The 15,962-nt window shown below is 43.4% G+C and overlaps 1 protein-coding gene, 1 non-coding gene and 1 pseudogene across 2 annotated transcripts in view; 1 reads left to right on the top strand and 2 right to left on the bottom strand.

The window, feature by feature from the left end:
- Positions 1-4,457: 4,457 nt before the first annotated feature.
- Positions 4,458-15,962, bottom strand: part of ARHGAP19 (Rho GTPase activating protein 19) — a 73,704-nt gene continuing 62,199 nt past the window's right edge. Inside the window, exons 9-12 of the mRNA XM_049790405.1 lie at positions 15,365-15,463; positions 9,458-9,571; positions 8,122-8,200; positions 4,458-4,812 (exon numbers count right to left, since the gene is read on the bottom strand). Coding sequence (XP_049646362.1) covers positions 4,802-4,812; positions 8,122-8,200; positions 9,458-9,571; positions 15,365-15,463 — 303 coding nt within the window. The 3' untranslated portion in view covers positions 4,458-4,801. The remainder of the gene's footprint in view (positions 4,813-8,121; positions 8,201-9,457; positions 9,572-15,364; positions 15,464-15,962) is intronic.
- On the top strand, positions 5,490-5,587 carry LOC125995484 (uncharacterized; annotated as a pseudogene).
- On the bottom strand, positions 11,117-11,223 carry LOC125995271 (U6 spliceosomal RNA). The gene has a single exon (XR_007490819.1). It is a non-coding gene; the product is annotated as a U6 spliceosomal RNA (small nuclear RNA).

Here is a 15,962-nt window from a genome sequence, read left to right on the forward strand (position 1 = left end):
TTTAAGTTGTTGAAGCTGCACTGATTGGGAGTCACAGTGTTAGTTGAAGTCTTCACTCACTTTTTGTTTAGGGGCAGACACACCTGGTGATGCTTCGAGGCTACTCCCAGCTCTGTGCAGCACCATAAGCGATGTCAGAAAACCAAGTGAGATTGGCCACATGCACGCAAGGCAAGAGCCTCACTCGAGTACTATTGCCAGCCCATTGCTCCCACTTCGGCTGCCATGTGCCAGAGTTCACACATTCTGTTGTGGCGCCAGATACTGCAAAAGATATTGCTACCAGGTTCCTGCATGGTACAGAGAGGGAAGCCGAGGGACTGACCTCGTGGCCTCATTCTGCAAGGCAGGCATCTACCAGAAGCAGCGGTTCAGCCAGATTTACCTAAACTAAATGCTACACACTTGCTATAGTAACTGATTACTTGTCTCATTTACAGTTACTGTAACAACAACACTAATTTTTAAATGAGTAAATAAAGACCATGTGAGCAGCTAAAATCTGAGTGAAGCATTCTCAGCCACAGGAAATGAGGAAGTACAGAATTCCCAGGGGCTCTATTCCTGCCTCCTATAGGTCAAAAGTTCCCCTTCCTCTGGAGCCACCCCCACCCCCACACTGAAAAACAAGTCAATGGGCTCTTTCCTTAGAGAATTCAGGCTACTTGGGACAGGAGACATCTCGCCTTAAAACAGTTCATCCATAAGGCCTAGTGAGAGCACGTGGCCAAAGAGGGTTCGATCCCTGGCATCCCATATGGTCGGTCTCCTGTGCCCACCAGGAGTAATCCATGAGCATTTTTGGGTGTGGCCCCAAACCAAAGAAAATAAAACAAGGGGCCGGAGAGATAGCATGGAGGTAAGGCGTTTGTCTTTCATGCAGAAGGTCATTGATTCGAATCCCGGCATCCCATATGGTCCCCCAAGCCTGCCAGGAATGATTTCTGAGCATGGAGCCAGAAGTAACTCCTGAGTGCTGTTGGGTGTGACCCAAAAAACAAAAAAACAAAACAAAACAAAACAAAAAAACATGGGCTGGAGAGATAGCATGGAGGTAGGGCATTTGCCTTTCATACAGAAGGATGGTGGTTCGAATCCCGGCATCCCATATGGTCCTCCAAGCCTGCCAGGAGCGATTTCTGAGTATAGAGCCAGGAGGAACCCCTGAGCACTGCCAGGTGTGATCCAAAAACCAAACCAAAACAAAACAAAACAAAACAAAAGGGGCCGGATAGATAGCATGGAGGTAGGGCATTTGCCTTGCATACAAAAGGACAGTGGTTTAAATCCAGGCATTCCATATGGTCCCCCAAGCCTGCAGGAGCGATTTCTGAGTGTAGAGCCAGGAGTAACCCCTGAATGCTGCCAGTTGTGACCCAAAAACCAAAAATGAACAAACAAACAAAAACCACCCATCCCATCAAAAAGTAAATAAGAGGCCAAATCTGTGACTATGAAATAAAAGAAATTTAATCTTAGAATATAACATTAATATAAAAGAAAAACAATACATATATTTTTTCTTTATAGTTACATATACATATATATAACAAATAGCCAAATGAGAATGAAACAATTGTGGACAAGTAAGCTTATTTCTCTTAAGTGAGCTCAGGAAAACAGAGGCCAGTTGCCCTAAAGAAAGGACCTGGAGGAAGGGAACAATTTTTTCCACCAGGTTCTGCTAGTTCCCAAGCATGTCTTGATGGCATCTATGGTGGCCTTGAACACTCCAGTTTCCATGGTAACAAAAGCATTCGGGCTATTATGCAATGCACCTCCCACTAGCCTGCCACCCACTCCCCCCAGGGGAAAATGCCAGCATTAGCTGCCTGGGAAAGCCAGCTTTTCTACAGCACCTGTGAGACCCGGTACACTGACCATGGCATGAGAAGTGGGTGTATCTTAGATACCCAAGTCTCCTCCCAAAACTAGGGCAATATTGACAATGCTGATTATTCAGGTTTGGACTTGGGTCCTGTTTTCAGTACAAAGTCCTATGGATAGAGAAGGATGGAGATGAGGGCAGGGAGAAGGGATCAACTTAGGAAAGACCCAGAGTGAAAGCCCATCACTGTGTGAGCATCTGGGCAAAATAGGCACAAGGCAAGGCAGCAGTGTGCAGTGGGCACTACTTTTCTGTGGCATGACCAGAGCCCGACACTGTGTCCATGTACCCCTATAGAGTAGAATCTTAAACTGGACCCAGAACAGTGCCTGGAGGAAACGAGCAGGCTCTGCTGACCTATAACTCCACAGCAGCCACCTTGGTGCACATGTGATCACACACCACCAGCCTTCAGAAGCCGTTTTCTGTGACCCCTGCTCACAGCTGATTCCCTTTGTGGGGTCCACCATGATTTCAGCTGGATCCATCCAGCTCCCTGGATAGGTGAACACATCTGTCAGGGTCTCCTCCACCACTGTGAAGGGGCTGCTCACGCCAGAGAGGAAGGCCACAGTGCCCAGGCTCAGCACTGTGGGCCCACAGCTCTGGCCCTTGCAGCCAGGCTTTCTAAGCTCACCTGGCAGCCCTGGGCCAAGGCATTACTCTGCATGGTCAGGCTGGTGCCCCCAACACTGCCTATGACCCCACCTCACCACCATCACAGCTAAGTACAAAAGAGATGATGAGGCTAAGGCCAGAGAAGTTGAGTTTCCACACTGTTCCAATATGAAAAATAATCATAATACAAGAGATTTTAAAGACAAAGTATAGGCTTAAAAATTCTTAAATATTGGCTCAAAAATAATCACCCACTATGTTAGAGTGGGGGACAGTACCCTTCTGTGGAAAAGACAGGTCTGTCTGAGTTCTCCAGGGGATCACAGGAGTAGAACAGTTTACACAGTACAGGCAGAGGCTCTGCTCCTCCGCTCCTTACTCTCCAATACAAACTCCAAGGTTTCACAGCTTTTCTAAGTAAAACTACCTACTATCCTCTTCAATGGAAACATATTCAATAAATAAACAAAACACTCATCCCCACATACAGGCAAGCATGCCTGTGAAGGCCATCAATCTAAAAGCACATGCAGGTGACACAGCTCGCCCAGAGTCACCTGAGTGAAATGAGGTCAGGGTCTTTTGAGTTTGAGCTCTTGCCCTCCAAGCAGACCACAGAACAAACTTTCTGACATAGAAGCAGTCGCTCAATGCCTACAATCTAACCCTCAGCTCCCAGATCACACCCTAGATAAGGAACTGGCACAGGCAGGACAAGGGAGTACCAAGCTTTGGTCTTGCTGCAGCCAGCCAATCTCACTGGGGTCTGTCTGAGTCACCCACAGCTGGCACAAGCAATTTTATTTCTCAGTAAAGAAAAAGTTAAACAGAAACACCCACAAATGAATTTGCTAGTATTTAAGGCAGACTTATGAACATTTTTCAACTCATAACCATCATATCAATCATGATCTAGCAAGCTGGAAGGCCAAATTGTATGTTTTCCTGCCCTTCTGCTGATAACAGCAAAAGAAACAAAGTACAGGGAGCAACTCTTCTCTTAGGCCTGGCAGGGCTTCAGGACCTGGGGGAGACTGTCACCACCTGAACAGAATATGCAACTTAGGGGCCAAAGGCCACAGGCCAAGCTCAGCTAGTGCAGGTTCATCCCAGGCTCACACCTTCATCTCCTGGCCCCTATGACAAGGCTGGCTGTGCCATGAGCTCAATGGTTTCCGGGAACCCTCTTCTCTTCTCACCTCTTTCAGCCTTACAGATGTGGATGCTCACTTCCTTCCTCAGGAACCAGTGTGCCCTTGGCAGTCTGGCTTAGCCACTGGCTCCTCAGAAGACACTCAGAAGCTCAGTGAAGGGAATCAGACAAGCTCAAGAGGCCACACGGCCACCCCCACGGCACTCAGGACACACCATGCAGGAAAGCTCCAGCAAAGGCTGGTGCTCCCAGAGTCCCAGGGATAAGGCTAAGGTTCTACACTGGTGCCCAGGAGGATTTGGGCAGAAGAAAGTAAATGACAGAAGTGAGGTCAGCAGCTATACAAATTACTCTGGCATCACTAAAGTCAGGGAAGGGAAGGATACTATGTAGGGACATGTTTGGTAACTGAAATGAGTTGCAATATCATTCTATAGTCTTCCCTTTTAAATAGCCTACAATCTCAGGCCTAAGAAATAATTTTAAATTTCCAATATGGCTTAAAATTCTTTAGACACAAAAATAAGGTGTGAAGAATATAGATTCATGAGATAGAGCTTTCCCAAAGAGGAAGGTTAAAAAGGAGTAAAAAAGGTCCTTAGAGCCCATTTAGATGACCTATCCCCAAGCATGACCTTAACAAAAAAATAAACAGGAAACAGCAACAGAAATATGAAATATTCCCCCCCCATACTATAACAATAGGGACAAGTCCAAAACAGCAGTTAAAAATAACATCAATCTACCAGGATTGACAGTACTTAAAATAAAACAAAGCTAGCAGTTGAGAACAACTTCCCGTTTTTAAAAACAGAATCTGTTCAAATATTAAAAACTAGAGCCCACCTGGTCTGCTCAGTTACTGTGCTGTGAAAGCTGCCTGACTGGTTAGTGGTTTTCCCCCTATAATAAAAGAAATAATGACAACAAAACAGAGCTGCTAGCACTGGTTCTGAAGGCAGAACCTACACGTCATCCAGTGAGCTGGGTCAGAAGGAACAGTTGAGTCACTGGGGCAGTAGGCTTCTACACTTCACAAGGCAGCGGGCAAGCTGCAAGTACAAGCTTCTCCACAGATAGTCATGGCCCCTGGCCCACACGAGGGAGAAAATCTGGGTGGACACAGGAGAGCTCAGGGTCCTTCAGAGGAATCCTAGGTGGAAGGAGAAATAAGAGCATTAGGCACATTTTTCTAAGTATTTCTTTCTGAAAATATCTAGAGAATCTACAGACTGAGGATTAAGGAGAACTGCTGACTCTCTGAGTAAACATCCTGGGCCTTTCCTGTGCAAGTTGCAAGAATCATCTTCATGGCAATCACAATGACCAAGTTCCTACGAGACTATGCTGTCTTCTGTGCTGCTCAGCATCCCTCATCTATGTGATCTCTTTTACCCTTGCAACAGCCTGGAACAAACTAATACTTTCACCATTTCACAAATAATCTGATATCTACATGAGTTAAGTTACCCCAATTTATGTCTATCCAGCCACAAAGCAGATATTGATCCCTAACGCAATTGAATTCACAGTTCATGTCCTAAACATCACAATGTCTGTTACCAAGAACTGGTACCAAATTCCTCCTACATACAAGACTCTGCTGTGTTTTAGGAAGAGAGAAAAACGGCTGGATGCCACTGAACTGAGTTCAATCCTGGCACCCCATTTTATGCTCTACATTACCAAAAAGTAATCCTTGGGTGCAGAATCAGAAGTGAACCCTGAGCACTGCTGGGTTATGAACCAAAAATTTAAAGAAAATGCAGCAGAAATAATTTTCACTCTCATGTTCAGATGGAACAGGCTTACAAAGAACAAACAATTCTTGTGCTTGCTTCATCAGCACATAAATTGGAATACAGAGAAGATTAACATGGCCTCTACACAAGAATGATACACAAATGTATGAAGCATTTCATATTTAAAAGATAAAAAAAAAGAGGATTCAGGGCTGGAGAGATAGCATGGAGGTAGGGTGTTTGCCTTGCATGCAGAAGGACGGCAGTTTGCATCCCGGCATCCCATATGGGATCCCGAGCCTGCCAGGAGCGATTTCTGAGCATAGAGCCAGGACTAACCCCTGAGTGCTGCTGAGTGTGACCCATAATAATAATAATAATAATAATAATAATAATAATAATAATAATAATAAAGAAGATTCTCCCTAACCAGAGGAATGGCTCAGATCAGGTCTAGAAATGCCAGGGTCTTCCCTGTGGAAGTCTTCCCCCCCTGCTCCCTATGGGAAAGCACAAAAACCACAATATCTGTGAAGCAACAGCAGCCACAGAACTAAGTGATCCCTCATTCTAAACACCTCAAAAACATGCTGAGTATGACTTTCAGGATTCTTCAGCATGAATTGTCCATCTGAAAAGCATCGCTGAGAAAACTAGTCAACCCAGAAAAAGAACTGGCCCACATTTAGTGAACATATTCTCAGCACATCTGTGCTTCACAAAGTATTAATATTTGTCCTTAACAAGTATAACAAGGTTTGCTTAACTATTTTTTGTTTGTTTTGGTTTTTGGGTCACACCCTATGAAGCTCAGTGATTACTCCTGGCTCTGCACTCAAAAATCACTCCTGGCAGGCTCAGGGAACCATATGGGATGCAGGGATTCAAGCCACAATCCGTCCTGGGTCGGCTATGTGCAAGGCAAATACCCTACTGCTGTGTTATTTCTCCAGCCCGATGCTCAACAACTTTTTGCAAGAATTACTCAACAAGTATTCTTTGTATTTTGACAAGGCTGGCTGTGCCATGAGCTCAATGGTTTCCGGGAACCATTTTGGGTCACCCCTGGTGGTACTCAGGAGTTACTCTTGACTCTGTGCTCAGAAGTCACTCCTGGCAGACTCAGGGGACCATCTGGGATGCCAGATTCAAATCGGGGTTCCTTCTATGTTGGCCTTGTGCAAGACAAATACCTTACCACTGTACTATTGTTCCAGCCCTCAACAAGTACTGTATTCTTTTTATTGGTTTTGGGGTCACATCCAGTGATGCTCCGAGGTTACTCTTGGCAATGCGCTCAGAAATCACTCCTGGCTTGGGGGACCATATGGGACGCTAGAGTCTGATGAACCATGGTCTGTCCTAGGTCAGCTGCATTCAAGGCAAACACCCTCCTGTTGCACCACCACTCTAACCCCCTCAACAAGTATTCTTAAGATGTTTCTGTGCTCCCAGATGTTTCCTCAACACCCAGATATTCCTGAATCATGACTCAAGAACCATCTGCTAGGACTAAAATGATAGTACAGTGGGCAGGGCACTTGACTTGTACACGACTGACCTGGGTTTAATCCCCAGCACCGCATATGGTCTGTCAGGTCCTACCAGGAGTAATCCCTGAATGCAGAGTCAGAAGTAAGTCCCAAGCATAGTTGTCTATAGCCCAAAAACCAAAACCAAAATCAAACCAATCTGTTTAATGAACTCTAGGCCAAAAACCCTGGAACTAACCTTGTACTTTTCATATCCTTCTGGGAATTCATAAAGTGTTTCTGACTGACTAGCAGAAAGGAGCTACATTAATTAAGAACACAGAAAACCCCTTTCTGTATGAACTTTAGTAGCCCAATACCACCCCCTACACAGTCCAACAGAAATGGCCCAGATCCACGGTAACCTAATCAAACTTCCAAGACACCAAATCTGTTTCAGATCTATAAACCCTGGAGTGCATGATGCACATGGCCTTGCAACACCTCAATATCATACATAGTAGTGTCAGTCTAGCAGTATCATAAAATGTTACATAAAAGGTGGGCAAGTTACATAGAAGACCTCAAGCTCAGTGAGCTTAAACAGTAACACAGAAGGCTCAAACAGTCTAGTAAAACCCTAATAACAATTTAATAACAATCATTTCAAATTAACCCTTGTTGATCTTAAATTTTGATAATTCCAGTTGCCTTTGTGTTGCAGGCTATGTCGAGGCAGGCTATAGTGGTGGTGAGAGTTTGGAAACACTGATGAAAGGAAGATCACACTAGTGTTGGGATTAGTGTTTGGCATTTTATGCCTAAAATTACTGTATTATGAACAATTTGGTAAATGACAATGTTAGAATAAAAATTAGAGGAAAAAATTCTCAATTGAAAAAAAAGAGACCCAGAGAGATAGCATAGCGGTGTTTGCCTTGCAAGCAGCCGATCCAGGACCAAAGGTGGTTGGTTCGAATCCCAGTGTCCCATATGGTCCCCCATCCCTGCCAGGAGCTATTTCTGAGCAGACAGCCAGGAGTAACCCCTGAGCACCGCCGGGTGTGGCCCAAAAAACCGAAAAAAAAGAGAGAAAACACAGAAAAGGGATTAGAGTGATAGTTCAAAGAACTGGAGTACAAGCTTTGCAAGCAGGAAGCCCAGATTTGATGCCCAGGACCACAGTAGCCTGTGCACTGCTGAGAGTATAAAAACAATCAAATGAGAACAGAGATGTACAATTAGTACCTTTTTTCCCCTCTTTTTTCCCTTCAGACCATTTCAATCTTGTTGGTGTCAATGTGGCAGGTGGGGAGTCAGAGAATAACTGTAACAAGAAAATTTTAAAGTGGTTCATACATAGCATGTCATTCCCACAAACTTCGCTAATAAAATTACTCACTTGTTCAATCCCAATATAAAGAGTTTTGCTAAAATGAGACAAATAATCTCTCTCCTCTCCTCTCTCTCTCTACCTCCATCCCTCCCCCCCTCTCTCTCAGATGAAATATAAAGAGCCAGAGTCAAGGGATAACAAATGGCCATAATAGACCCTGAAGAACCAACACAACAGAGTAGGATGTGGGGAGTGGAATGCTGACACTGAGTCGGGGTGGAGAAGCAGACTGTGCTGCTGAGGCTTCATTAACCACACTGTAAATCACAACGCCTTCATAAAAATTCATTTTAGTGTTGGAGTAATAGGGTGCTTGTGTTGCTTGCAGCTGGTTTGGGTTCAATCCCTACCATCCCATATGGTCCCCCGCTTCCCACCAGGACTGATTCCTGAGTGCAGAGCTAGGAAGTCCTGAGCATGCCAGGTATGGCTCAAATAACATCCCCCAAAATTTTTTTAATTTCATTTATTTGGGAGGGCTATGTCTGCTGGTGCTTACTCCAACCCTATAGTCAAGGACTTCAGAGGACTATCTGGGATATCAGGGATCAAACCCGGGTCAGCCATATGTAAGGCAAATGACCTAACCACCATACTCTCATGACATCCCAAATTATTTTTTAAATTTTTGCTGAGACTGATAAACTTATATCCTTAATTATATATATCATTACATATATTATATACACACATATATGAATATAATGATCATATCACCTGTAAATAAGAGATTCTATCGCAGGCTTCATAAAGAACTTTGCCTGTTTGTTTTATGTGCTGGTAATGCCTTGTTTTCCTTTTGTGCTGAAATATGGTGCTTACTGGCCTCAAATACCGACAGCCCCTCCCAACACTTTGAGAAGCTATTCACTGCATCTGAAGTGAAGGACTGGCTCAACCTTCTTCAACTCTAATATACTTGCTTGGCCTAGGATAGCTCAGTGGCAAAACACATGCCCTGTGTGCTCAGTGATCCTGGGTTCGATGCCCAGTACAAAAAAGAAAATGTTGAATGAATCAGGGTAAACCTCCAGGAATAAAACAGTCACCATACATGAAAGTAATAATCATAATAAAGTGAAACTGAATGGTTCAGAGAAACACAGGAAAACACAAGCCAGTACATCGATTCCCCTCCTTCCTACACCTGCACACACTGAGAGAGAAAGCTCAAAGAGCATCACCTACCAATTTCCTGTTTTCTTTGCTGGATTTCTTCAGTTCTCCAAGAGTTACAGATTCCTCCGGAGTAGGACACTTGGGTTTCCTTTCTGACATCATTGGATTTGCCAGGACCTTTCTCTGTTTTAGGAAGAGAAAAAAGATTGCTTTAAAAACATCTACTATGCTAGAGAGATAGCACAGTGCTTAGGGCACTTGTCTTGCATTCAGATTTGATCTTCAGCATCACATATGGTCCCCTGAGTATAGCCAAAAGTGACTCCTGACTATAGAGCCAGTAGTAAGTCCTAAGCACAAATCGATAGGTGTGGCCCCAAAACAAAACATAAATAAAGCCATCTACTATGCCTATATTCTGGCTGTACTGATCTTTAAAACTACCTCTACATTAAACTGAGAAGCTTCCACACACCTCAAAGGAAACAGTGACTAGGATACAAAGGCCACCCACACAACAGGAGAAACTATTCACCAAATAACCATCAGATAAGAGACTTTTATCCAAGATCTACAAGGTACTGACAGAACTTAACAAGAAAAAAAAAAATCTAACCTTATCAAAAAATGGGGAGAAGAAATGAACAAACATTTCCTCAAAGAAGAAATACAGATTGCCAAAAGGCACATTAAAAAAAAAAAAAGTTTCACGGGCCCGGAGAGATAGCACAGCAATGTTTGCCTTGCAAGCAGCCGATCCAGGACCAAAGGTGGTTGGTTTGAATCCCGGTGTCCCATATGGTCCCCCGTGCCTGCCAGGAGCTATTTCTGAGCAGACAGCCAGGAGTAACCCCTGAGCACCGCCGGGTGTGGCCCAAAAACCAAAAAAAAAAAAAAAAAAAAACAACGTTTCACATCACTAATCATCAGGGAGATGCAAATCAAAACAACAATGAGGTACCATCTCACACCAGAGACTGGCACATATCACAAAAAACAAGAACACTGTTGGCATGGATGTAGGAAGAAAAGAACTCTCTCATTTCACTACTGGTGGGAATGCTGTCTAGTCCAGCCTTTCTAGAAAACAATATGGAGATTCCTCAAAAAACTGGAAATTGAGCTCCCGTATGATCCAGCTATATCACTTCTAGGGATATACCCTAGGAACACAAAAACACAATACAAAAATGCCCTCTGTATGCCTATATTCATTGCAGCTCTATTTGTAACAGAATCTGGACACAGCCCAGATGCCCAACAACAGACAAGTGGCTAAAGAAACTATGATACATTTACACAGAGGAATCTATGCAAATTAAGTCATGAATTTTTCCTATACATGGACAGACATGGAAACTATTATGCTGAGTGAAATGAGTCAGAGGGAGAGAGATCAACACAGAATAGTCTCACTCATCTATGGGATTTAAAAAAAATAAAAGATAGTATGGTAATAATACCCAGAGACAATAGGGATGAGGGCTGAAATGACTGGCCCACGATATGAAGCTTACCACAAAGATTGATGAGTGTAGTTAAAGAAATAACTACACCAACAACTTTCATGATAATAGTAGTAAGTGAGTGAAATAGAATGCCTGTCCTGAAGACAGTCAGGGGTTGGGGAAGGAGAAAGATGGGGGGCATTGGTGCTATGAAGGTTGCACTGGTGAAGGCAGAGTATACTTTTTATAACTGAAACCCAACTGTAAACATGTTTTTTTTTTAAATATGGAACGCTTCACGAATTTGCGTGTCATCCTTGTGCAGGGGCCATGCTAATCTTCTCTGTATCATTCCAATTTTAGTATATGTGCTGCCGAAGCAAGCACTATAAACATGTTTATAATCATAAATAAATATATTTATAATTATTAAATAAATATTTTAATAAAAAATGGATAAATAAAACTACTCCTAGGAGCCAGAGAGATTACACAGGAGATAGGGCAATTGCCTTGCACACGGCCATCCCAGGTTCCATACCCAGCATCCTACATGGTCCTCCAAGCCTACCAAGAGTGATTTCTGAGCGCAGAGCCAGGTGTGGCCAGAGTGCCAGAGAGCCAGAGTGCTGCCTGGTGTGGCCCAAAAACAAACAAACAAAAAAAAAAAAAAAAAACAGAAAAAACAAACAAAAAAAATTCTTCTAGATTTTTTTTAATTCAGCTTTGGAAACCAGAGCAACAGTATAACATGTAGGGTGCTTGCCTTGCACACAACTGACCTGGGTTCAATAACCCAGCATCCCATGTGGTCCCCAAAGCATCCTTCTTCAGGCAATCTTTCTCTTGACTCGGCTGAAACATTAGAAGCACTATGACTCCCACTAATACAGACCAGTTACAATGTGCTGAGACCATAAACAAAATGCCAGATACTTATGGTGTCCAGTTCCCACAAAGTTGGTCTCTGCAACTGCTGTAAGTGCCTTCCCCAACTCCTTATGAAAAGATATTTATATAAGCCACTCTGAAATCTTTCTTCCCATCATGGCCTTGCTCAGACTATGTTGGTAGAAATTCTCTAAGAGCTTCTAATATAATCACAGGAGAGTAAAGGGCTTCTTAAAGGGCCACAGGGCCACAATGACATACAAGGCAGAGCTAAAAGTGTTTTCATCTCTGCATAGCTGAGAGGCTGATGTAACAGCTGACAGTAACAATCCTACCAGCTTTGGAGAAACCTTTCCTTTTTCCTTTTAGAGAATAAATCTGAATTCCAAAAACAGACCATATCAATATATATATATATATATATATATTAACTATAAATATTAGCAGCAATATTCAAGGACTCCTTGATGTAATACATTATTATATAAAAGGAATTCTAGAAGAAAACAAGTATGGTCAGATAAAAGATAAAAGGAAGATATAAATCAAAAAGTTAAGACACAAAAATACTGGGAAAATAAGACCAGTAACTCTTCCTTTCAAAAGTCAGAGTTAGAAGCCTTTTCCTTTAAAAAAAAAAAAAAAAAAAAAAAACTCAAAAACTGAATTGAGGTACCAAGAATTCCAGAACTGGCTGTTAAGCATCCAATAAACTTTTCTGTTTTGGGCCCGGAGAGATAGCACAGCAGTGTTTGCCTTGCAAGCAGCCGATCCAGGATCTAAGGTGGTTGGTCCGAATCCCGGTGTCCCATATGGTCCCCCATGCCTGCCAGGAGCTATTTCTGAGCAGACAGCCAGGAGTAACCCCAGAGCACCGCCGGGTGTCTGTTTGGGGGCCATACCAGCTACTGGGTGACTATTCCCAGTTCTGAGCTCAGGGCTGCTCCTAGCAGTACTCAGACCATGTTGTGCCAGGGATCATGTTCAAGCTTGGGCTGGAGTCAAAGTACAGTGGGTAGGACACTTGCCTTGCACATGGCCAACCTGGGTTCAATCCCAGGCAGGCATGCAGGTCCCATATGGTCCCCTGAACCCTGTCAGGAGTGACCTGTGAGTTCAGAGCCAGGAATAAGCCCTGATCATCATGGGTGTGGCCCAAAAAGCAAAATAAATAAATTTAAGCCTCTCCCATGCAAAGCATGTGCTCAACCTTTTGAGCTCCCTCTCTGGCTCACAGTGAACTTTTTTCACTGAGCAAAAATCTATACCTACAACTAACTACCTCCCCTACTCTTCACTTGCAAACTACTTTTGGGGGGTTGGGGGGTTGGCCACACCCAGTGACACTCAGAGGTTACTACTGGCTCTGCACTCAGAAATCGCTCCTGGCTCAAGGGACCATATGGGACAACCCAGGTTCGTTCAGGGTCAGCTGCGTGCTAGGCAAATGCCTTCCTGCTATGCTATCATTCTGGCCCATAACCTGCTACTTTAAACAATTTGTTAACATTCCTGTTTTAAAATGCTCACACTAATGGTAAGACACAATATTTATAATTCTAAGGTTCTAAATTCTCTTTCAGATAGAATGGGCAGTCTTGAGAGGATGTCAAATGTTTTCATTTCAAGCATCAATTACCACTATATCTAGAACCAGGTGCAGAAGAGCTCACTGTGGAGATAAATACAACTGTATTCATCTCAAATTATACTTTGATTTGGGTGTTTTTTTGCTGCTTGTTGCAGGAACAAGGATCAAACCCAGGGCCTCACACATGCCACCTCCACAGCCCTTCCATACAACTTTGAGCATTTGTTTGACTAATACATGGCAGGACATTTATCTCACTGTTATTATCAAGGCAGGGAAGTCAGAAGGAATGACAGACTTCCAAATCAACTAACTGGAGAGACAACTAAGCAGGTTGAGCAAATGCATTACATGTTGAGGCTTAGGATTGATTCTAGTACTGCATTGTCCCCAAGCATAGCCTGGAGATCCCCAAAGCACAGTCAAAAGAAGTCGCCCGAGTACCAGTAAATGTAGTGTCTCCCACCCCCTAAAAAATAAAACAACAGCATGGGGCCAGAGTGATGTAGAGCGGGTAGTGCATTTTCCTTGCATGTAGTTTACATCGACCTGAGTTTGATCCCCCAACATCCCATATGGTCCCCAAGTCTATCAAGATTAATTTGTAAGTGCAGAGCCAGGAGTAATCCCTGAGCACTGCCAGGTGTGGCCCAAAAGTAACCAAAAAGAAAAAGAAATATGGAAAGGGACTGTAGAACAGTGGTGGAGGGGAGCAGACACTCTGGTGGAGGGTGCGGTGCTAGGATGTTGTATGCAGGAAACCTTTGCATGAAACACAGCTGTGGACCACGCTGCCTTGAGTAAACCTTAACATAGTAGAACACAGATTATTGCTAATCTTTCTCCTCCAAGTAAACTGACCCTTGCCATTTTGATGACATAATCAAGTTATCTACTGCCACCTAAAGGCAATAGCCCTTAACAGCAAGCTCGAATTGCTCATGAAGACTTAAACTAGAGCTTTAGTGCAGCACAGAATATACAGCATTTGTTTTAAAAAGAAGATTTTTTAGGGGCTGGAGAGTTAAGTCAAGGCAGGAGCACCTGTTTCCGTGTATGAGACCCTAAATTCAGTCATGACATGGTATGCCCCCAACCCCAATTTCAGCACAGCTGGTTTAGTCTTGGTGGCCCAGAGCAACATGGATATAGCCCTGCTAGCCCACAGCACACTCACCAGGGCTGCCCTGCACAGCTGGGCCCATGCCAGCCTGTCTGGCCCAGAAACACAGGGATGAATATCATAAAGGCAAAAGAAAAAAATTTCTAGAACTGGGGACAGCTCAGTGATAACACCTGCCATGTACAGCTATGAGGCTACAAGTACACACACACACACACACACACACACACACACACACACACACACACACACACAAAACCTCAGCGAGCACTGCAGCCAAATCCAAAAAGCCCCTACTGGTGAGCACCACAGCAAGATCAGAGTACTTCTTGTCACCATGAAGGGAAGCAAATAAACACATGAATTTGATAAAACAAGGTTTTTAATAAATTTGATACAAAGGAGAAAATAGAACAAATATTAAGATGACAAGAGTCTGAATGCCTGAAACCATCCTATTAGAAAATCCATATTCAAACAATGTCCCTGGTCTCTGTCAACTCTCACTTTTTATTCATTTAGAGTAAGCATGTAGGCTCAAAGCAGGTTATGAACAAAAGGGACTCTACATGCTGAAAATTAGAGCTGTTTTCAGCACCAGAAGAGAAGGAAGGACCTTTATTATTTTCATTCCTCACTTTCCCAATCACTATGACCTTTCTCAGATAGAAGAACAGCAAAATCATTTGAAAAAAAAAGAAAATGTTTCTTCAGTCACTCCTTATCCTCTTATACATGAACCCTCTTTTAGGAACCCCACAGAATATGCATGAACACAGAAAACTTTTCATGTGTAAGAACCAGACTGGTAGCCAGGGATGTGGCTAAAGGGGTAAAGGAAATGCCTGGACAAGAATGAAGCCCTCAGACTGAGTCTTGTCCAATTTCTCCCTGTTGAGGGAGAGAGGAGAGCAGACACCTACCTTAATAAGGCCACTGAAGGAGCGCGAACGGACCCTCTTCTTCATTTGGGGAGAAGACGGCTCCCGGCCTGGGGTCTGCGTTGCAGACTGCTTATGGAACTGACAGAAGGAAGGAAATTATGTTAATATCCTCCCAGCTAAAGTCAAACAATACTGTAAGTACAATTGATCAGAGAAATCAGTCAAGAAAAAGTGAGTTCTTGGATTAGTAAGTACATCAGCAAATCACAGAAGCAGAAAGGAAGCTGACAAAGCCAAATCAATTTGTTGTTTTTTAATAAAAAACATATTAAATTACTCTGATGAGTATTTAAGTTAAATTGAAAAGTATCTGGGAGGCTGCAGTACAGAGGGTAGGACATTTGTCTGGCATGGGGCCAACATGGGTTCAATGCCCAGCATCCCATATGGTCCCTGAGTCCTGACATTAGTTAATCACTGAGAGCAGAGTCAAGAAAAAAGCCCTGAGTGCCACAGCGTGTGGCCCAAAAACCAAAATAATAAATGTGTCAACAATTGGGTCTAAAGATAGTACCAGGGAGAAGGTGCCTGCCTTGCATAGTGTTAACCCAGTTCGATCCCAGGCACTGCATAGGTT

The sequence above is a fragment of the Suncus etruscus genome, chromosome 17 (assembly GCF_024139225.1).
Source record: "Suncus etruscus isolate mSunEtr1 chromosome 17, mSunEtr1.pri.cur, whole genome shotgun sequence".
In the NCBI taxonomy this organism is placed as follows: Eukaryota; Metazoa; Chordata; class Mammalia; order Eulipotyphla; family Soricidae; genus Suncus; species Suncus etruscus.